Here is a 22,118-nt window from a genome sequence, read left to right as displayed (position 1 = left end):
TCTCTTTATCGGCAGGAAGAAGATGAAGTCCCAGATGATGAAACTCTGAATCAGATGATTGCTCGACGGGAAGAGGAATTTGATCTTTTCATGGTAATGACACATGTGATTGTGTCTCTAGTTACTACCTTTGATTACTATCAGAGCTCACTACCTTCCCTTTGGCCAAAATTCTGAAGACAAGAAATGCAAGAGCAGTGTACAGTGTTCCCATTTTGGGTTGTTCTCATCATAATCATGTTCATTAACTGCCTTCAAAATATAGTTGTGTGTGGCTGTTACATTTGAAATTGGGTGGGGGGGAAGCCTAGCAATCATTTATATCTTTACATGTAAAGCTATTCTGACATAACATGGGAGCACAGTAAGAGTAATCAAGGCACATATGGAGTCTCCAAGTTTGCAGCTAGCTAGTGAAGGATAATTGTTTCTTCTGTAGATTGCGCCAATTGACAGTTGTTACTGAGTAATGAAATAAAGGGCAGGATAGTGAATACGTATCCCTACATACAAACATATCAAAATTCTGCACAGTGCAGAAACACTACTCACATTAAAGATATTTGATTCTTTGATTGGCTTATGCTGGAGAGATGGATTTATGGCATGCCACTGTACCCAGGTACTAGGTCAATCTGGCTCTGACCGTCTTCCCAGGGAACCTGTACACTGTCTCTTGCTATAGGTGCTCAAGTGAGGCTATGCAAGAAGGCAAGTATGGCTCCTGACCACTGCTCAGCTCCTCTTTAACTACATATCTTTGTACTTCAGTGATACAGAGGCTAGTTACAGGTCACAGGTTACAGTTAAGCACATACAGTCCGTATACAGTGTATTCAACATGTTTGTTGAATAATTCTCATGTTATATTCATTGCATGTGCAGCTGAATGTGTGATTTAATCCACACATTCATCCAGGTACTGGTCCCCAATTTCATTTGTAAAGCGAATGCATGTTGTCTCTTTCTTAGAAACAGATGTACACCCATACATTCAAGATGTACGCATGTTCACTGTAATCTATGACGGGGGTTACAGGCATGCAGTTGTGCCAGGTTCAGACAGAGCACCTGTTCAATGAGGGTATAAAATATCTCTGTTGAAACTATATCCTTGAACTAGTGGTGAGCACATCCCAGTATTCCTCTTTTACAAATTTAGACTCTACAATGTCTGAGGAGCTGGAAGACAACTGGACTTTTACCTCCCCAGTGTCTCTATGTATATTACACAGCATGGATGAAATGTTTTGTCCTTTGTGCTTTTCCTTTGGCATAGAATGAAATGAAACACTCAGTCTTCCATTGGACAGTCTTGGAATGCACTTTTTCCTGTGTGCCACAAGAGGTTGCTGTGGCACCTGCTCTGTTGGTAGCCCAACTGCTTCTTCCTGTTCATCTGTTTTTTTCTGCCTCTGCCCCCCTCTGCTGGTTCTCAGCTGCAGAGCTTGTTGGTGGGGGGAATATGAGAAAGAAGCAGCAGCAATGAGAAACTGTTAATATATTATATATCGGAAACCTGGAATTTATATAACTACTTATGACTGCTTAGGAAGAGCTAAGGAAGGGTAATTTTCTGAGAAAGGAAGCAAATATGACTTAGGTGGAATTGGGATTACTTGCATCAGGCGAACAAGAACACAAACTCTTTTGGACTAGTTATACAAGTTTACCACTTCAGTGAAATAAGTCTCTGACTTGTCTCAAAAATAATTCCTTTCTCTTCCTTTTCAACCAATGTAATAGTAATACTGAAGAAACTAAGTGGAAGTTTGAGGGCAGTAATTTACTCCCCTTCACTGTGTGTGTCATTAGAAGTACACTAAAACCATAATAGGTCACTAAAATTAAAATGTATTCTACCTCTCTTGTCATTCTCATAAGTTACATTTAAATATACAGTGTGTGAGAGCAGGACCAAGGAATGTCTTGTATAAATAGTTTTGGAGTGGGAGTGAATTCCTTGCCCTCTCTGTTTGATTATTTACTGAAAATTTTCAAGGTATAGTTTGGTAACTTATTTTTCTCAAGTAGGTAATTTTCATGTGGATATTTCAATAAATGGTGTGCAAGAAGAAGTCAAACACTCCCTCGGGAAGAAACATGTCCTGTGTATTATTCATGTATATATTCAATAATCTATGCAGTAGAGTGTCACACCCTGGAGTGCACGCAGGGAACGAGATTCAGTCCCAAACGGGGTCTGAGCTGGAGAGCAGAGGGAGAACCATCATGGGAAGTCCAAAGCACAGAGTCCAAAGCCAATCTGAGGTCAGAATCAACAGAGCAGAGCAGAATAGGGACCAATAGAGACAGTGTCCAAAACACACAAACCGATAGCCGAGTCATTCATAGCCAGAAATTCAGGAGCCAAAGGATCAGGTTTCAAAGCCAGCCAGGATGGATGCACATCGCAAGATAGACGCGTTGCTTCCACAGGGGAATCAGCCCAGAGCAGGGAGCTAAATGGCTTGCCGCTGCTGTTTCCAATTAGCGAGTGGGCCAGGCTCCTGTTAGAAATCCGGGCTGAGGGAGCGCTTAGCTCTCAGCCGCGCCTCTTGGCACTGGGTGGCCAAGTCTTGACAAAGTCTTTCCCAAACATGCGCCATCCACGAGGGTGAGTTGGGAGGGCTTTGTGCTTGTGGCCGCTCAGATGCAGAGAATGAGGGCGGCGGCGGCAGCCAACTGGCAGTTTCTTCTGAGGGACCAGCTGCTGTGCTGTCAGAGGGCTCAGCAGCTGGCTCTGCTGCAACCAGCAGCTCCGCGGCCAGCAGCTCCCCTTCATCATCGCCCATGACATAGAGTTGTTTTGTGTAAACTGTCCACTTAAAAAAAAAATGCAGATCCCACAGCCCAGGCCGCACATGTTCCCACCGTGGTAGTCCCTCTAGCAGCCTGGCCGCCGCGTTCTGGACTACCTGAAGTTTCCGTGTTCGGTATAAGGGCAGCCCCATGTAGAGAGCATTGCAGTAGTCTAGTCTCGAAGTGACCGTTGCGTGGATCATAGTTGCTAGGTCGCTGCGCTCCAAGAAGGGAGCCAACTGCCTCGCCCTCTTGAGATGAAAGAAGGCGGATCTAGCAGTGGCAGCTATCTGGGCCTCCATTGATAAAGAGGATTCCAGTAGCACTCCCAGGCTCTTGACTTTGCGCACTGGTATCAGTGGCACACCGTCGAAAGCCGGTAGAGTAATCTCCCCTCCCAGTCCGCCGCGGCCCACGCAAAGGACCTCAGTCTTCGCCGGATTCAACTTCAGCCCACTCAGCCTGAGCCAGTCAGCCACAGCTTGTAATGCCCGGTCCAAATTTATAGGGACATCGCCAGCCCGGCCGTCCATCAATAGATAGAGCTGGGTGTCATCTGCATATTGATGACAACCCAGCCCATACCTCCGTGCGATCTGGGCAAGGGGGCACATAAAGATGTTAAACAACATCGGGGAGAGAACTGCTCCCTGAGGCACGCCACAGTGAAGTGGGTGCCTCTGAGACAGCTCCCCCCCAATTGCCATCCTTTGTCCCCGACCTTCAAGAAAGGAAGAGAGCCACTGTAAGGCTAGCCCCCGAATTCCTGCGTCGGCGAGGCGGCGGGTCAGCAGCCGATGGTCGACCATATCAAACGCAGCCGATAGGTCTAGCAGCAGCAATACTGCCGAGCCGCCTCGATCCAGTTGTCGTCGGAGGTCATCCATGAGGGCGACCAAGACTGTTTCCGTCCCATGGCCCAGGCGAAAGCCGGACTGGCATGGGTCTAAGATGGAAGCGTCCTCCAAAAAATCCTGTAACTGCAACGCCACAGCCCTCTCAATAATTTTTCCCAGAAAGGGCAAATTTGAGACAGGTTGGTAGTGTGCCAATTCGGCCGGGTCTGATGACGGTTTTTTCAAGAGGGGGCAGACCAATGCCTCTTTCAGGGGTGTTGGGAAGGCACCCTCTGAAAGGGATCGATTTATAATATCCCGTATAGGATATCTTAGTTCATCCTGGCAGGCCTTAATTAGCCAGGAGGGGCATGGGTCCAGATCACAAGTTGTGGATCATGCAGTGCCAAGAATTCTGTCGACCTCCTCCAAGCTGAGCGGGTCGAAGCAGTCCAGGGTTAAATCAGAAGACACGCATTGGGCTTCGAGTTTGCTTACTGCATCCAAATTGGCAGGGCAGTCGTGGCGGAGCGATTGGACCTTATCAGCAAAAAATTTCGCAAAAGCCTCACAGCCAATCTCCAATTCCTTAGCTTTTGAGTTGCCCTGTGGCAGTGTGGTAAGGTTCCGAATTATTCTAAATAATTGGGTCGGGCGCGAATTTGCAGATGCAATCTTAGCCGCAAAGTATGTTTTCTTTGCGGCCTTGATTGCCATCTCATAGGACTTCATAAACTTCCTATAAGATGTTCTGGTCGCTTCGTCACGAGTACGCCACCATTGCCTCTCTAGCCGTCTAAGGCCTTGTTTCAGCTGGCGTAATTCCGGGGTATACCACGGAGCCAGCTTAGTCCGAGGTTGCAGAGGGCGCCGAGGTGCGATCTCCTCGATGGCCCTAGAGAGCCGGCTATTCCAGGTCTCAATCAGGCCATCGAGGGAGTCGCCAGAGGGCCAGGGGTCCCGCAGAGCCATCTGGAACCATTCCGGGTCCATTTGGCTCCGCGGGCGAGCCATAATCGGCTCCTCACCTAAACAGGTTTGGGGAGGCATATCTACACGGGCCTTGAGGGTGAAGTGATCCGACCATGGCACCGCCTCTGCGGTTATATCGCTCACTACAATCCCAGCCGCAAAGATCAGGTCTAACATGTGTCCGGCCTGGTGGGTGGGGGTTACAACAAGTTGAGAGAGTCCCAGTGTCGCCATGGAAGACACTAGGTCCGCCGCCTGACTGGAGGACAGGTCATCAGCATGGACGTTGAAGTCACCCAGGATTATCAACCTTGGGTGCTCCAGCGCCCAGCCTGTCGCCGCCTCAAGCAGGGACGGTAAGGCGTTGGCTGGTGCGTTAGGCGTACGGTACACCAGCCAAATCGCCAACCCCTCTCCATCCCCCCATGCCAGACCGGCACATTCAATGCCCTCAATCTTTGGGGCCGGGAGCGCCCTGAAGGAGTAAGCCTCCCATGCAAATAATGCCACTCCTCCCCCCCGCCCGCTAGTCCGCGATTGGTGGAAGACTGAGTAACCTGGGGGAGATGCTTGCGAGAGGGCCACTGTATCACCCTCCCGGATCCAGGTCTCAGTCACGCAAGCCAGGTCCATATTCTGTTCGAGCATAAACTCTCGAAGAATTGAGGTCTTATTGTTAATGGACCTGGCGTTGCATAACACCAATGACGGAGGCGGGTTACACCTGGCCCTACTACCTGTCACCCTTGGGATGGGCCGCAGATTGGAGGGGGGCCGAGCACTGGCATGTCTCTGTCCTCCTCCCTTATAACATCTGCTCCCACCGCCATACCTCCCCCTCCCCAGGAGCACTGGAATCCCTGAGCTGGCCATTTGGTGGCTGATGGAGGTGGCTGTCCAGACTGACCTTTCATAGGTACACAAGCACTCCAAATGTATTGTTCACAAGCACAGTGTGTTAGCATGAATTTACTGGCAGATTCTGTAGTGGTGTTACATCACCATAGCCATATCAGTCCTTTAGTTCTCAAAAGTTGATAGGCTAGGGTTTTTCAAGGCTACTTCACAGAAGTGGTTTCAGATGGATTGCCCTGTCTGCAGTAGAAGATAAAAGTCCAGGAGCACCTTAAAGACCAACAAGGTTTCCAGAGTATAAGCTTTTGAGAGTCAAATATTCTATCATCAGATAACTGATAAAGATATCTGACAGAGGGAACTTAGCATCTCAAAAGCTTATACCCTGGAAATCTTGTTGGTCTTTATTAAGGTACTCCTGGAGTCAAATCTTGGTCACAGAACTAATATTCCTTATTGAACACTGTATTTCTGAGTTGGAAGAATTCAAAGTACCCAACATGAAATTGAGGCAACCAGCATCTCCAAGAGTAATGACATAATGGTGGCTAACACGCATACTACTGGGTTTCAGTTATCCTTAAGATCAGCCTACTGGAAGTTTATTGCTTTGATTTTCACAGTCCGGACCATACGAGTAAATGTGATTTCTGCAAGATATAGGGAACAATCAGCACCTAAGACTTGAGTGGGGCAGGAAAAAACCCTCCTAGGAACTCTATGTTTACTGTCAATGCATAGGGACTGGAAATATTTTGTAAGAATGAAGTATGGTGCGGTTGTTATTATTAAGAAATATTAGTATTAAGAATTTCATTATTCTTACAGAGAATGGATATGGACAGACGTAGAGAGGATGCCCGAAATCCAAAACGCAAACCACGCTTGATGGAGGAAGATGAGCTGCCATCGTGGATTATCAAAGATGATGCTGAAGTTGAAAGGCTTACCTGTGAGGAAGAGGAGGAGAAGATATTTGGGAGAGGATCCCGACAACGCAGGGATGTGGACTACAGTGATGCCCTGACAGAAAAACAGTGGTTAAGGGTATGTGCTATATATTCTGTTATAAACTGGAGAGGTGGCTAAATCCTATTTTTGAGTTAATAATTAGAGGAATGCAACAAATAGTTACTCTACTGAAGATAAGGTCAGTGTATTCTTCTCAGCGCAATTATATAATTTCTCAAAGATTACCAAAAAGCTTCTTTGCTGGAACCTAAATTGGATGCAGTTCATTTATTGCAGTCTGGTAAATTGCTGATTACTATGTGTCTGGTTGGGTAAATGATTTAAAACTTCCTTGAACGTTTAACCCCCCGCCCCCCCCCCCCCAAAAAAAAAATACTGCTGCCTTTTTGCCTGTTAGACATAGCTGAGATTGAAAAACCTACCTTAGAATGGAAGGCTGCAATGAACCATTCAAGAATTAAATTCTTGTCCATCCAGATGTTTTTCAGTGCTTCAGAGAACCCTCCTTGCATTATCCCCAAATGCTGCTGGCTGTTGATTGCTTGTGTGATAGGACATCTGGCTCTTAGTTGCTTGGGATAAAATGAGCATATGAACCCCCAGTTGCATTCCTGTCTAAGAAATCACAACTTTTTCCATATGCACCTGTGCCTTAATTTTTATTGTTTACTTTCTGTGGATGAAGATCAAATAACCAGCTATTAAAATATTTCTAAGTTATCAAAATGAGGTATTTTGTGTAGATGCAAAACTACAGTGTGTCTTTACTTGGCAGGGCTAGAATTGACCTACGTAGCTACTTTCCAGAAACAGTGGGTTTAGTCTAAATAGCTACAAACAGAAAGAAAATATTTGCTAGTGCTATTCTGGAAGTGCTTACACAAGAGCTTGTGCTGGGTTCTCTTAGCCAATCTGCAACTGTTCGTTTGCATGTTGCTGACTCCTGTTACCCTTAGTTCCAACCACAATTGCTTTGTGTTTCCCACTTGTAAGGATAATAAGTAGCAATACCACTTACTGCCTTTCTTCCAGCCACCAGTGAATCACATATATATTAATAGAAGTCTCTTTTTAAGGAATTGTCAGTAAGATTCAACTTTTGTGTTAGTTTCTCCCTACCCCAACAAATTTGTGTACATCTTGATTAGGCCAAGAACAATGATAACTGAAGTAATTACAAGCCTCAGGTTGAAGATCTGGGGTATTTCAGAACTATAGGTGATAGTTTTCTTAGTATGACCCTGCAGCTTTATTTGTAGCAACACAGACTTATTTATTTGTGGCTTATGCATAATATTCATTTCAATCTATTTAAGAAGACATACTTACATTTATCTAACTTTAATGAGAGTTTATCCCAGGGGTGTCGAACTCATTTGTTACGAAGGGTGGACATAAATGGGACTTTGTGGGGCCAGGCCATGTGTATCATAAAATGTAATGCCAGGTAGTGAAGATATAAACTGTATAAAGGATATGGAGAAACACAATTAAAGATATTATTTTTTTACTTAAAATACAAACATGCTTAAAACTCTTGCAATGTCTTGTGGATTAGTGGAATTTGGCAATGCAATTTTAAAAATAAAACATTAAGAAAAAGCGTAAGGATCACAGCAGAAACTGAAAATATAAACCAAAAATATAAAATGCTCTGGGCTTAGGAAAACATGAAATTGCAGGACACTGCAAGCTTCTCCCCTTGCCTCCAGGTCTACTCAGACTGGCAATGGCTCTTCAGTATAATATCCCCCTTTGGCTGTGGGTTTCCAGGTTAGAGTACACACTAGGCACCAGTTCTAAGGTCCATTCAGCAGACACATGCTAATTCAAAGCATCAACCCTTTATTTGCAAGTTCACACTCCAGCAACTCCAGCAAGGAACAGCGTCTTAACTGGCCATATAAACACTGAAAGGTGAAACTGAACTCCACTCCATTAAAATACATTGCAGCACAGACAAAACTGCAAGGAAAACATGAAATGGATTTTCCATTAAGGCACAGAGACCTTAGTGGAAAGTCCATTTCACATTTTCTTTGCAGCTTTGCAAGCTCAGAATTGCTTCCTGCTTCAGCCTGTAAAGACAATGCAGAAGGAGCTGGGAACTTTGCAACCTTGAAGCTTCAAAGGGGGAGGAGGGGAGGGGAGGAGGCAGAAGAAAAGAGCCCCATGGGCTTGATTAAAGCCCTGGGACAGTTCTAGCCCACGGGCCAGACACTTGACACCCCTGGTTTATTCTGTTCTGACTTCGTTAGATGGCTGCAGATTTAATTGAAAGCAATGAAATGCTCAAGGAACTTTTAAAAAAAAACTGAATTAAACACAAGGGATAGTTATGAAGTGTCATATCCCTAGCTTAATATATTCTTAGTGACCATTGGCCTGGCTGTTGAGATGTTATGAAATGCTTGCATTCCAGTTTCTCAAAAGCTTAAAAAACTAAGAGAACTAAGGGCCAAAGAGACCTTGTTGGTGGAAAGGGGGGTAGATAGCACCGTCACAGTCTCATCACCTGTTAGACTGTGTACACATGTTGTATATCTTGAGAATGGTTGGTGAATGGCATGTTCGTGTATTTATTTTGAAATAATTATGCATTTAAAATAACTGGTTATGGCACTGAAATGGCCTTGGTTGCCCCTGGTGGATGACCTGCACTGGGAGATGTACAGGGGAAATGTGACCCTTTTTAATTCTTCCGGACATCTCAGTGGCTTTTGATACCGTTTGTCCATCTGGACTGCCTTTTGGGGTTGAAACTGGAAGGAAGCAACCACTGCAGCAGCTGGCAAGAAGAACAAGGGCAACAATGTCAGTGGTTCCAACCCTTAGAGTTAAAAAATCAGTAAAATATCAGTGTTGAAAAAGACCCACAGTAACCCTCAAAATAGCAATGATGGAGTCCAAACACTGGCACAGAGAGGAAAGCAACTGACAAGTACAGAAAGAGAATATAAAAGGACAGAACAATCATGAATAAACAAACAAAGTGAAGGCCATGAGAGGTATGGAAAGGTCTTGTCTATGTATATGAGTGTGAAAGTATTTGTGAGGGGGACAGAGAAGGTATTACACACAAGCCCCTCAACATCCATGTTTCCATTTGTTTTGTCTGTGTCTTTTTCTCCAGCACTGTAGAGTGATAATTATGATATAAAACAAAAGCCAAATGCACAGTATTCTGATTGGGTTAAATTTGCCCAGAGAAAAAAGGGGTACTTGGCATAAGTGTTGTTCTCTATAATGTGTAATTGTAGGTCCAGCTGAAGTGACACTCCATTCTTTTCCTTTTTTTTTTGTTTTGTCCATAACTGAGAGAGAATGATGCTTCCTAAATAGCACTTCTGTCTCAAAAACAACAGCCTTATGAGGACAGTATTATTCTATTTGGTCATCAAATTGTTAGTCAGCTAGAGGAGAAGTCTATTAATGGTTACTAGCCATGGTGACTGAGGGGAACCTCTGCATTCAGATGCACTAATCTTCTGAATTCCAGAGCCAGGAGGCAAAATCAAGTGAAAACCTCAGCTTCTATGCCCTGTTGTTGGCTGTCCAGATGAACTGTGTGTAACAGGATGCTGGACTAGATGGACTATTGGTCTAATCCAGCAGGGCGTTTCTTATCTTCTTAATTCAGTAATAATATACTTTTACTGGTAAAAGGCTAGTTCAGGCTTTAAGTCGCCTTTTTCATTTTTGTTTGAGCAAACATCTTTTCTGTTTGACTGAGAGGAGATGAGAGAGAAGGTAAAGCCAACAGTTTATTTCAAAATGTGAGCAGGTACTAGACTTTTTGGATTTATATCCCGCCCTCCACTCTGAAGAGTCTCAGAGCGGCTCACAATCTCCTTTATCTTCCTCCCCCACAACAGACACCCTGTGAGGTGGGTGGGGCTGGAGAGGGCTCTCACAGTAGCTGCCCTTTCAAGGACAACCTCTGCCAGAGCTATGGCTGACCCAAGGCCATTTTCAGCAATTGCAAGTGGAGGAGTGGGGAATCAAACCCAGTTCTCCCAGATAAGAGTCCACACACTTAACCACTACACCAAAATTTTGATTGGGAATTACTTTTTTTGTAATGTAGTTTTATTTTAAAAACAAAATAATAATGTGAAAGAGGTACAGAAAGAAAGAAGAGATTATGGAACAAGTTGTATATAGCATTTATTAAAGAAAAAAATATTTCTCCCTGATATCCCCTTTGTTAGAATTTTAAAGACATTTTCTACAATAGTTTCATCATTAATACATATTTTATATTACATATTAATCATTGCTATGTACTAGCTTTACCTTTTAATATACCGAAGTTGAAGGAAAAAATATCACAATAAAATAAGAGATGAGGAGTATTTTGTTCAAAATCCACTTCCTTTATATTCAAAACTTGTTCTCTTTTTTCTTATACGGCATTATATGCCTCACAATACATTTATAAACCGTTTTAAACTGTTTTTCATTGTAAGTTTATCTCCTGCTTCCATAATAGACACTCCATCTCTCCTCAACTTTCAAAATGGATTGGTTTCTCAAATAAGTTATTAATTTCACCACTACTGCATAATGAGCAAGTTTGTTTTCCTGTTCTTCTAAACTTGGAAAGACTGCTGGTTTTCATTTGCTGTATAAATAATTTTGACTGCTGTCATCATATATCTAAATATTCCTTTGGTTATATCCAAAACTTTTGGTAACTTGTTGGGCAATATTCCTAGTAACATATTCTTAACTTGCATAGAAAATTTGAGTTTAAATATATTCTGCATTTTTCCATGTGTTTCCTTCCAATTCCCCCCACCTTTTTTTTTACAAGTCCACCACATATGGTAAAAAGTTCTGTCTATATCTTGATATTTCCAGCATTTTCCTTTGTAATTTTTGTCTATTTTCTCAATACCCTTCAGAGTAATATACCATCTGAATAATATTTTGAACCAATAATCTCTTAGCGCCTGACTGGCTTTGAACTGGAGTTCTTTTTCCCATTAATGCATAGGTATATGCTCTTTGAAATTTTGTATCCACTTAATCATACACTTTTTCACTTTGTTCCTTTTCTGTTTCTCACTGAAGTAATAGCTTATATACCCAACATAAGTGATCTTTTTGTTTTGTAATCTGTTGTAATTTGATTTTTGTTGTAATTTTATAATTCAGTCATCTCTCTTAGCACTCCACCTTCAGCGTTAATAATCTTCTATCTTTAATAGTGACAATATGCAACCTTGGTGTGTTTGTTTGTCAAGTTAAATTGCTTTGTTTAATTTTCCAAATATTAGTATTTGCTTGTTAGTTTGAATATATACCTTGCATCCAGTTCCAGAATTCCTGGCCAAAGCCCATATTCTGAAGTACATTTAGTAGAAAAGGTCATGTTATATTATCAAATGCTTTCTCTGCATCCAAAATAGAATGCTGCTTTCTCTTCTTTAATTATTCATAAATTCAATTGTATAAATTATAAATCATATATTATGTTTCATAAGCCTCTTTAGTGCAAAGTCTGCTTGATAAGTTTGTATTAAATTTGGTATGCATTTTTAAAATCTGTGTCATTGTAGCAAAAATCTTAAATCAACATTTAGTAGAGAGAGAGAGGTCTATGTGATTGTGGTAATGTTGTATCACTGACTTATTTGTACATTAGTGTTATATATGCTTCTTTGCATGTCACAGGTATTGTCTTTCCTTCTTTTATTTCATTCATAATTTTTTGTAATGGTATCATTTGATTAGGTATTAAGTGAAAAATTTTTATTTGGAGTTATTCATTTTTAAAAGGAACTATGCTTCTAACATTGATGATAAAATGAAGACAAGCATTACATTGTTGGCTTCTGGCACTCTCTTGGATCTAGTGAGTTTGTATTAGACTTGATGCCAGAACATACCCAATGCTCTTGATCCCTTAACAATCATTGGGAGCAGGTTTTGAAATCACAAGCTTTCATCCTAGCCTTCTTGGTTGTGAATATTTCTTGCCAGCCTTGTTCATTTGGAAAATAGTGTCAGCAGAAAACTCCAGTATCAGATCCTGGTTAAAAGCAAGCCTTGCTTACACCAACTACAATTAAGGTCAATTGACATAAGCCTTATTAAGAGTAGTTAACAGTAAGGGATACTGGAAGCAGGAAGGGGTTGCTGTGCAATTCTTAACTGTTACTGAAGAATCCCAAGCTTTTTATCATAACTGGCCTCATTTTCCTGAGAGAACTGCAATCTCACCCTACTTTTTCCCATTTTCCAATGATAGAAAGGTTCATCTTTCTGTCATTGTAAAGTGGATGTCCATATGTCCATCATTTACTGCCTTAAAAAGATTTAAAAGGGATTGCTCCTTGGTACAAATATGTTTCTTATATTTTTTAAAAAATTGAACTGCTATTATATATAGATAACCAATTCAGCTAACTACTGTCAGACAGGAGGAACCCTTGCACTTGGGGGGGCGGTGGGAGGAGGATGCTGAACAGCTGCACCTCTCAGCAGGCAGCTGTCCAACGAGGGCACCAATATGTGGCTAAGGGATCTCAGAGGTTGGCTGGTACAGATATTACAGCTTCCTTTGGTCTGGTGATGGAGTCAAACAAGCTAGGCTGTGGCATTTAGGCACTGGGGTGGGAAAAATAGTACAGGGTTGGGCAGAGGTGGATCCTCTACATGAACCAGAAAGGTAGGGTCCCTTAAAGGGACTCAGGGGCAAGGGTAATAGTGGCCACATCCAGGGCTAGGATGCTGATCACATTCCCATGAGGCTGGTAACAGGCATGAATAGTGGTGTCTTCCAATTCTTGCCTTATAACTGGTTCACTTTTCCTGGTTACTGCCAACTTGTAGATGTGGGGGGGGCGTGTTTCTGTCAGCAGTGATGCTGGCTGTGGCACTTGTTGTTGCTGTGCCAAGACCTGATGAAACTGTAATTAATATAACCATGGCCCTCTCTGATGTTTCTGTGCTGTCCTTCTCTCTTTCTCTCTTAGCTGGTCTCTGTTCCTTAAACATATATAGGAGAAGAGGGACAGAAAATTGTAACTTGTTTTACTTTGAATGTGAACTTTCAGAATTTTGTTTGGTACTATTATCACAACTGCGTCATCAGTTTCATTGCTTTGACATAGGCTCTATCTATATTTTAATTTAAACTTGTACACATGAAGGAAGTTTAAAAAAAAACTCCAGAACGTCTGAACATTTTTGTTGGTTGGTTTTTCTGATGGCTTTATTTTTGAAAACAAAGTTTTCATAATGACTTCATACATTTTTTTTTAATTTTATTCAACACCACAGAAAGACGAACATAAAATAAAATTGTATACATACAAAATAGTCAAAAGAATCCTTCTTAAAAATATGTGTACATATATCCTCAAAAACCCCTAAACAAATTGTAACCAAATATTTCGAATTACAACCAAAAGGCCTGCCCAAAACTAACCATTTTTACATTAGTAACAGAAATTTATAACTCACATTTCAAGAGTGAATTTACATAGCAAGGATCGTTGTCTAACTTTTCAGTTATCAGAAACCATTTTGCAATAAACTTTTCATGGACCATGTAGGGATCTATAGAATTAAGACCTGATGCAATTTTTTCCATGGCCATGTATGACTTCATACATTATTTGAAACTATAGTTAGGGAGAATGGTTCCCCAAGTGTTGTCTTGGGGTTTTGTATCCTCTCTGTTGGTTACCAGGGATTCCTATGCTGCCGTTGCAGCTAGGGTTGCCAAGTCCAATTCAAGAAATATCTGGGGACTTTGGGGGTGGAGCCAGGAGACTTTGGGGGTGGGGCCAAGAGACACTGGGGGCGGAGCCAGGAGCAAGGGTGTGACAAGCATAATTGAACTCCAAGGGAGTTCTGGCCATCACATTTAAAGGGACAGCACACCTTTAGAATGCCTTCCTTCCATAGAAAATAATGAAGGATAGGGGCACCTTCTTTTGGGGCTCATAGAATTGGACCCCCTGGTCCATTCTTTTTGAAACTTGGGAGGTATTTTGGGGAGAGGCACTAGATGCTATACTGAAAATTTGGCGCCTCTACCTCAAAAGACAGCCCCCCCAGAGCCCCTGACACCCACGGATCAATTCCCCATCATTCCCTATGGGAATCGTTCCTGGAGGTGCATAATAGCTATGGGGGTGGAGCTTCCCCCGCCGGCCAGCTGGCTGGGGGAGGGGGGAAGCCTGTAAAACCAGGGGATCCCCCGCTGGGACCTGGGGATTGGGAAGCCTAGTTGGAGCATGTAAGTGCCTTGGATTTGGCCTCTGGCTGGGATTTCTGCATCAAGCAAGTTCCATGACTAGTTTTAACAATTTTGGTTCAACTGCTAAATTATGCAGTACTCTGAGTAGAAGCTTGTTGAAAGTTTTTTTGAGTGTAACATCCCTGGAATTGAAATTTTCAAAATGGCCTTATTAACAAATGGGCCCATACTGCATTCATTCTTTAAAGGATTGAATATTAACTACTCTTAACTTTCAGATGCTGATCTTTGCTGTTGGCATCTCTGTTTCATTTTTTAGCAGTACAGCTGCAACATGACAGAGTTTCAATCAGGGTATCTGTTTTTAAAACATCCTATGCTAGCTTTTCAGCTAAGCTTAACTACTTTTGAAAAATACAGAACAAAGTTGAAGTTCAGTGGCAACTTTAAGACCAACAAAGTTTTATTCGAAGTATAAGCTTCCTTGTGCAGTGCAAGTCAGATCATCTGCCAGGTATTTTAATAATGAATGAAATTGTCTTTATCTTCTAAATATAATTGTGCCTGGAAGATGGACAGCCAGAAGGAAAGGGAGAGAAGGATGATATAGACACATTGGACTGGGAAAATTTGTTCCCATTGTTTCCTATCTGCTTTCTTCATGGCAAAGAAGCTGGTAGCCAAACACAGAAGAGCAATTAACCATTAGCCAAACCCTCCCAAATACAAACAGCCAACAAGCTCAACAGAACCAATGTCAAACCAAAGAATCCCAGCAGAACCCTGGCCAATGCAGCAAGCCCACACAACCAATGTCAAACCAGAGAATCCAAGCCAAGCAACCTAACAAGCCTGAGTAATACTTAGACCTGGCAAGAGGACATGATGCAGAAACACTGTAAAGGTGAAGGAAAATAGTCCTGGTATCCTTAAAAAAAAATTAAATCAAATATTAACATATACCTGATTTTTTTCACATTGTTTTCTTGGATCCATGTACAGGTATCCCAGAAAATCCCAAATACTGTTAGAACACCTGAATATATCTGAGAAGTACCTTATCAATATTTTTCATCTATATATTCAGACCAGAAATAGCCAAATCCACATCCCTAGTAGCATCCTTGCCCTGAAGAATAAATCAAATTTCAATGAGCCATACAAGTTAAATAAATTATAATTGTACCTGCAAATCTTCACATGAAATAGAATCAGTAATATTCAGTATTATTTTGACATTATGCCATATGTATTTTGAATTTGAGTAATAATAACAATAATTATGGTCTGCCACCTAGTTGGATTTGTATACAGGGAATATTTTCCAGTGTTAGATATACAGAAGCTTTAATTTGATGAAAATAATGTGTGAACTGACATGCTTTTCAACAAAATTCAGAAAAGCAATTTTGATTTTGAGTTCAAATGACTGCAAAGCCAGTTCTTCAAATTCATATTCTTATAAGTAATTTGTCTTTTAGCCACGAATTTATAAAATATGGGGAAACTTCATTGTGTAGAATTGATGTTAATACCAATATTTGTATTTACTCAGATCATTTTTAAAAACTTCCAATCTGTGATCAGCAGATTCAAATAGTCTTGTAGGTGTGGCATAAAAATATTGGAGACATAGCAGAGGGATGTGGTTAGCCTGTATTTGTTTTTTTTTCCTTTTTAAAAACCTACAAAACTTAAAAATATTGCAGTTCCAAAACTTCATTTTTAAGAGCATAAATAAATCAGACTTTTTTTGTGTGTAAGGGACCGTTTTTATATAGCAGTCTCAAGGGATGCAAATATATTATTTTCTGAGAGAACAAAGAAGCTGCTTTGTGTGTAATGCAGCTTTAAAATGCATACTTCATTATATTTCTTTTTCAAAAGTATATATATATTTGGGTTTGTGTGTGTGTATGTTTGTGTGTGCATATGTATATATTGATACTATAATTAAAATGCTTCCAGGGATCAATAATTGCCCGGCAAAAAAAAAAAATCCTGATTTGAGTTCCTGGAATAATAAGGGGAAAATATGATAAGTAGTTGTCAATATTAAAGCAGGCTGAAGGAAGAAGGCTTCAGGCCTTGTGGTAGGTAGAATGAAACAGCAGATTTGAGTATCTACAATCCTTTCCAGTATTACATTTTCAGTAAAATAAAATTACTTGTATATGAAAACATAGCCTTTCCCAGCTCTCTTTTTTTTCCTGATCAGCTGATGAAGAGACTAGCAGCTCGCTGCTTTGCTGGCTTGTTAATTTTATCCCCACTAACTGTGATTTCCGATAGCCGGCCTGCTGATAGTGGTAAGGTAAATATCCTTTTTCATTGCCGTCTTGAAGATTCAGTAGAGCTACATCACAGGCATGTGTAGGTGTGTTACACATCAAAAGCTGGGGTGTGCTCTGTGTTTTCTGTGTACAAATGAGTGCTTAGGAGAGCAATAACATTAACTGTTGACAGCCTTGCATGCTGTATGTATTATTAGCATTTATAGCATCCAAGATTTGCAGAACAGTTTCCTTTTCTTAATCTTCGCTAGCTGCTGTGGTATATCGTGGGTGTCCTCCTTTAGCCAAATGAATATTAATGAATTTGTGTGCAGATTTTTTTTTGTTGCCTTCCTTTCTTCCTCCTTAACTCATCAGAGATCTCCAGTTCCTTTATAGTGGTTATCTGAATGCTGTGGAAAGCATGATGGAAATTGTCTTTTGATTATTAAGGCCTGGGTTTCAGGCTCTCCCCTCAGGATTGTATGTTCATGTTTGTTCTGTGGATTTGCACATCGGAGGATGAATAGGAAACAGATTCAGAAATCTCCCTGGCGTTTTTAACATGCCAGCCTGTTTCGTGTGGTGCAGCAGGTTTTATGCACAAAAACGTTTTCCGAGAGACGTACCCAAGTAAAAGAAATTATGTCTGGGATGTAATCACTCTTTGTATATTGATTGTTACACTCACATGATCATAAATATTAGCCATGTTTAGTGCTGTGGAAAAATGAAGGTAATTGCCTTATGATTAGAGATCTTTCAGCTCTGAGAAAGGATTGATTAGCATTTGCATGTATTCTAGGCAGTACAGAGAAGCAAAAGGGACATCAACATTTATGTTTTGAGAAAGCATTCATCATAAATGCTGATGTGATTTTTTTTTTTTAAAGATCGGACTGTTTTTATCTCATATCTTTTCAATGTTAAATTTTATGAAAGACTGAACTGTCCTGCATATCTGGCTTTTTTCTTCTGTTTTAAAACCAAAGAAAGTTCAGCTTCTCTGACTGTCACATGGATTTCTTAGCTAGAGTGTGAACAGATTTCCTTTAAACCAGGTTTGTTTTTGTAGCAGATTTCACTCTCAGTGCATAGTGCTGTTGGCTGTGGTTAAAAGCATACATTTTCAGGTAAATTTTAAATGATATTTGTTGTTTGATTGTATTGTTTTTCCTATCCCATAATACCAATATTCTTTTCTGTATAACAATGTATTGTCCACCTTTTCTGCATTTTCAGTAATTGCTATAAATGGTGAAAAATGTGTTGTTTTAGAAAAGATTATTTGCAGTTTTGGAAATTCTATTGGAAAACTCTTATACAAAAGTATCTGGCCTGTTGACTTTTTTGAGGTTATATTTATGGGGAAAGGGTGTGTGTATGTATGTTTACACATGGGAGGGTTCATGGCTTTTGAAGGGACATTTGCTTCAAAATGACTGCCTTGTCTGTGGACATGCATTAAAATTTATATGAATGTAGCTATTAAAATATCATATTGACTGTGTTTTGAATGAAGATGATCATTGCTTTGGCATCTAAGGCCTTCTGGGGTGTGGCCTTTCCGCTTTATCAGCTACAATTAAATTTATCAGGACAATACCTATTATGGCATTTTAAATTTAGTCCTACTGATTGTCTCTGACAAGATTTTTTTTGTTCAACTTGCAGTTGTAAATTGATTAAGTTCTTGCTGTGAGGTTATTTGTACCTTGTGGGTTATTAATTTATACTTTTGTTCATGTCTTTTGATTTTTCAAATATTTTCTGCTTCTATGGTTATTAGGCAATTGAAGACGGCAATTTGGAAGAAATGGAAGAGGAAGTGCGGCTTAAAAAGCGAAAAAGGAGAAGAAATGTGGACAAAGATTCAGGTAAAGAAGATGGAGAGAAGGCAAAAAAGAGGCGAGGAAGACCTCCAGCAGAGAAATTGTCTCCCAATCCTCCTAAGCTGACAAAACAGATGAATGCCATTATTGATACTGTGATCAATTACAAAGACAGGTGAGCTTATATTTACCTTGTTCAGTTTTCTTTCTACCTTTCCTTTCCTTGTAAAGACTCGCTTAAAGATTATATATAGTAATCTTCAAAACGATTTGGAGTAGACATATTTTATATATGATTCTACAAAATTGTTGCATACATAACTCCTACATTCATTAACATCTATTGACAATTTTATCTTTCTAGATTTAAAGTTGAAGAATGCAAGTATATATACAAAGACAGATAAATGTGGAAAGATTATTTATTTATTTATTTATATCCCGTCCTCCTCATTACGGGTTCATTTTATTTTAAGGTTCTCTTAATTCCACCATCCACTTGTTGCTATTTGAGAATGCAAAACAAGTATGCATTTAATGATCATAGTTGCCCTCTGAGCCATGTAAATAATATATATGCTTATGAACTCATTTGCAGAGGGTTGCATATAAGCATTAAACTTTTTTTTCAGAAAGAATGGTGGATGTAGAATTATCCTGCTGGCTCCTGCACCAACTATTATAGCAAGTGAGGTCATGTTAGGTAGTGAGAAAACAATAGCTGGATGCTAGGAGCACTGCTTCATATGCACAGCATCTATGAACTCTTCATTATTTTGAATAAACTATGCAGTTGGTTACAGTTAAGGATGCAGAACCACTTGCTGGTTTGCTTTTGTGTCCTATTTGCTGGTTCTAAAGAGAGATCATAGTTTTCAATGATTGATTATATAGTTTGTTGATCTGTTTGTGGGTGTTTGGCAGGTTGTTTCACTGTGTTCCTTACTATCCATTCAGTATTGTGCAATTGGGATTTTGCATGTTCTCATACAACCCAGCTGAGTTCTACTATCCCCCACCCTTGCTGCATAATTGTTCTGTTCAGGAGGCAGTTGTTTAGATAGAGAATTAAATCACTCATAAATCATATAAATCAATCATCAATAAATGCCGTGTTTCTATAGAATCCTGTACTTTGGTACTCATCTAAATAGTCCTCAGTGACATGGCTGCCAGTCAGCTTGAAATGGCAGCATCTTTGTGCATGTTTCGTTTTGGGAAAACCCAATGCAAACCGGTTCAGCAGGTGCTCACAGCTACTCATCATGAATTGTACAGTCTGAGTGATCATCTCATGTGTGATTGCCACCTTTGAAGAAGGTAAGTTCAGTAGTCAAATATGTTTATGGGAAAAGTTGCAGCACCCCTAGGTAATCATTAGGATTGCAATCTTGAGAGTTTTTGAGGGTTTTTTTCTAAAGACACATTGACAAGACACAAGACTGCTGTGATTTCCTAATTACTTTTATTTAATTTAGTTCATTCAGAAAACAAAATGGCTTTACGTGGTAATCCAAAGCAAAGTTGCATCCTTCTAAGTTCATTGATGTCAATGAAACCAGAAGAGTGTAAACTGCTCATTTTGTAGATAGATCCAAGTGGGCAGCCATGTTGGTCTGAAGCAGTAGAACACTGTACCGTGTCCCCTCGTCTGAAGAAGTATGCAAAAGCTTATATTCTGAATAAGATTTCGTTGGTCTTAAAGGTGCAATTTGACTCCTACTTTGTTCTGCTAGTTTTGTAGTCCCCTTTCAGGACAAAGGTACATCATAACTTTGTTAAAATGCTGGGATTTTTTTGCTAACATAGCTCACCTGAAAGTCATTATTCTATAGCTCTAAGAGCAGTTTAATAGTCATGTTCCATGGCATTTAGTAGAAGGAGCAATTTCAAATATTCTTCAAATGTGAATTTATTATCTTGGTGACTCAAATGTGTTACCTTACTTTGCCTTATTTCCTATAGGGTTTTTTTTGTTTACTCAGTGCAGAGAACAGTGATGGTATTCTTATGATACATGAAGTTATCTCCCTTTAAAACCATTGCAGATGCAGCAAATTTTATTTCTGTGGGTTGGATCCCAAACCAGTACGAGTTGAAAGACCCTATGGAAGATTTGCCCCCCTCCCCTTTATTAGGCGCTGCCAGATTTTCTGCTGAGGGTGGTGGAGAGTCTTAAACAAAATGTATGATAGCAAAGGAAGCTACACTGTAGTGTAATAATTTGGCAAAACGGTCACCTCCTTAGATTGGTGGAGAAAATGTGGCAGTTTCCATTTGTGCAAGAGGGAGCTGGAGATGATCTTGTCTGATTCCCTCTGCTTAGTGTAGTTCACTGTGTCATAGTGCATTGTTTATACAGATCCACCAGCCTTCAGCAGAGAATGTTTGAGGTGTGCAGAGAGCTGTTAGTGGAAGGAGAAGTTGGGAAGGATCAATTTCTGCAAGCTCTTTCTGCTTGTGTTAACTGTAGAATCCATCCATGTATCATGGGCCACACTGTATAAGGATAACTCACCAGGATAAAAGTCACAACCCATGTTCAACATTGGCAAAGGATTGTCATTAGCAGGGTAAATTTTGTAAATGCAGAAAAATGAACGCTATCTTGTGTAAGAATACTTTTTAAATACCTAAAATTCTAGATGGTGTTGATTGGAAAGAGATGCATTTTGTTCTTGGAATAAACGAATACATCTTCACTACTCACATGACAAGAAGCCTAACCTCTCCTATATAGATTTTGTATACAACTTTGTAACATTTGTAACACCTGATGTCCCATAAATCCTTCGATGAGAACGTTAGATCACCTGAAGGTTTGCTAGCTTTGCATTGAACACATCTTTTTCCCTTTTACCATTACATCATCCAGTTTTATCTAGAGAAAACATGTGATTCCAAAGTTGGCAATATTAACAATTCAGTATTCAAAAGTCTTTCTAGAAAGTGTTAAACAATCTACAATATTTTAATGTGTTTTCATACACCTTAAAAGTGTATGGAAATTATAAAGTATGAAGATTGTGAAACTTGATTTATACATTCTTACAAATTTTTGCTTCTATGAAGATGCAAAAGAATTTTATTTACTTATTTACTTTATGGTCTGCCTTTCTTGTCAAATTCAAGGTGGATTACAAAATTTAAAATGTATAAGGCATATAATAAACAACAGTATAAGGCATATAATAAACAATGTAATAAGTTTACAAAGTTAAACAAACAATGCAGTTAAACAGTATACATGACATAAAAGCAAAAAACTGAATGACAGAAATTAACAAACAAAGTCATAAATACAAGGAATACATACAATAAGGTACCTTTCATAACTAGACCTTGTTTCTTTGTAAAAGTA

At 40.1% G+C, this 22,118-nt stretch overlaps 1 protein-coding gene across 5 annotated transcripts in view; it reads left to right on the top strand.

Annotated features, from left to right (window-relative positions):
• Positions 1 to 22,118, top strand: part of SMARCA2 (SWI/SNF related, matrix associated, actin dependent regulator of chromatin, subfamily a, member 2) — a 180,400-nt gene that overhangs the window by 136,996 nt on the left and 21,286 nt on the right. For 2 of the 5 annotated variants that reach the window (XM_060237411.1, XM_060237407.1), the window contains 3 exons: positions 16 to 93; positions 6,294 to 6,512; positions 18,715 to 18,932. In XM_060237411.1, the coding sequence (XP_060093394.1) occupies positions 16 to 93; positions 6,294 to 6,512; positions 18,715 to 18,932 (515 nt within the window). Of the gene's footprint in view, positions 1 to 15; positions 94 to 6,293; positions 6,513 to 16,836; positions 16,967 to 17,315; positions 17,662 to 17,998; positions 18,059 to 18,714; positions 18,933 to 22,118 lie in introns of those variants that run through there. The other 3 variants (XM_060237408.1, XM_060237409.1, XM_060237410.1) reach the window with 3 other exon arrangements.

This window comes from Heteronotia binoei, chromosome 4, assembly GCF_032191835.1.
Source record: "Heteronotia binoei isolate CCM8104 ecotype False Entrance Well chromosome 4, APGP_CSIRO_Hbin_v1, whole genome shotgun sequence".
Taxonomy (NCBI): domain Eukaryota; kingdom Metazoa; phylum Chordata; class Lepidosauria; order Squamata; family Gekkonidae; genus Heteronotia; species Heteronotia binoei.
Note: the sequence above shows the minus strand (reverse complement) of the source record. Positions and strands in the feature narration are given on the sequence as shown.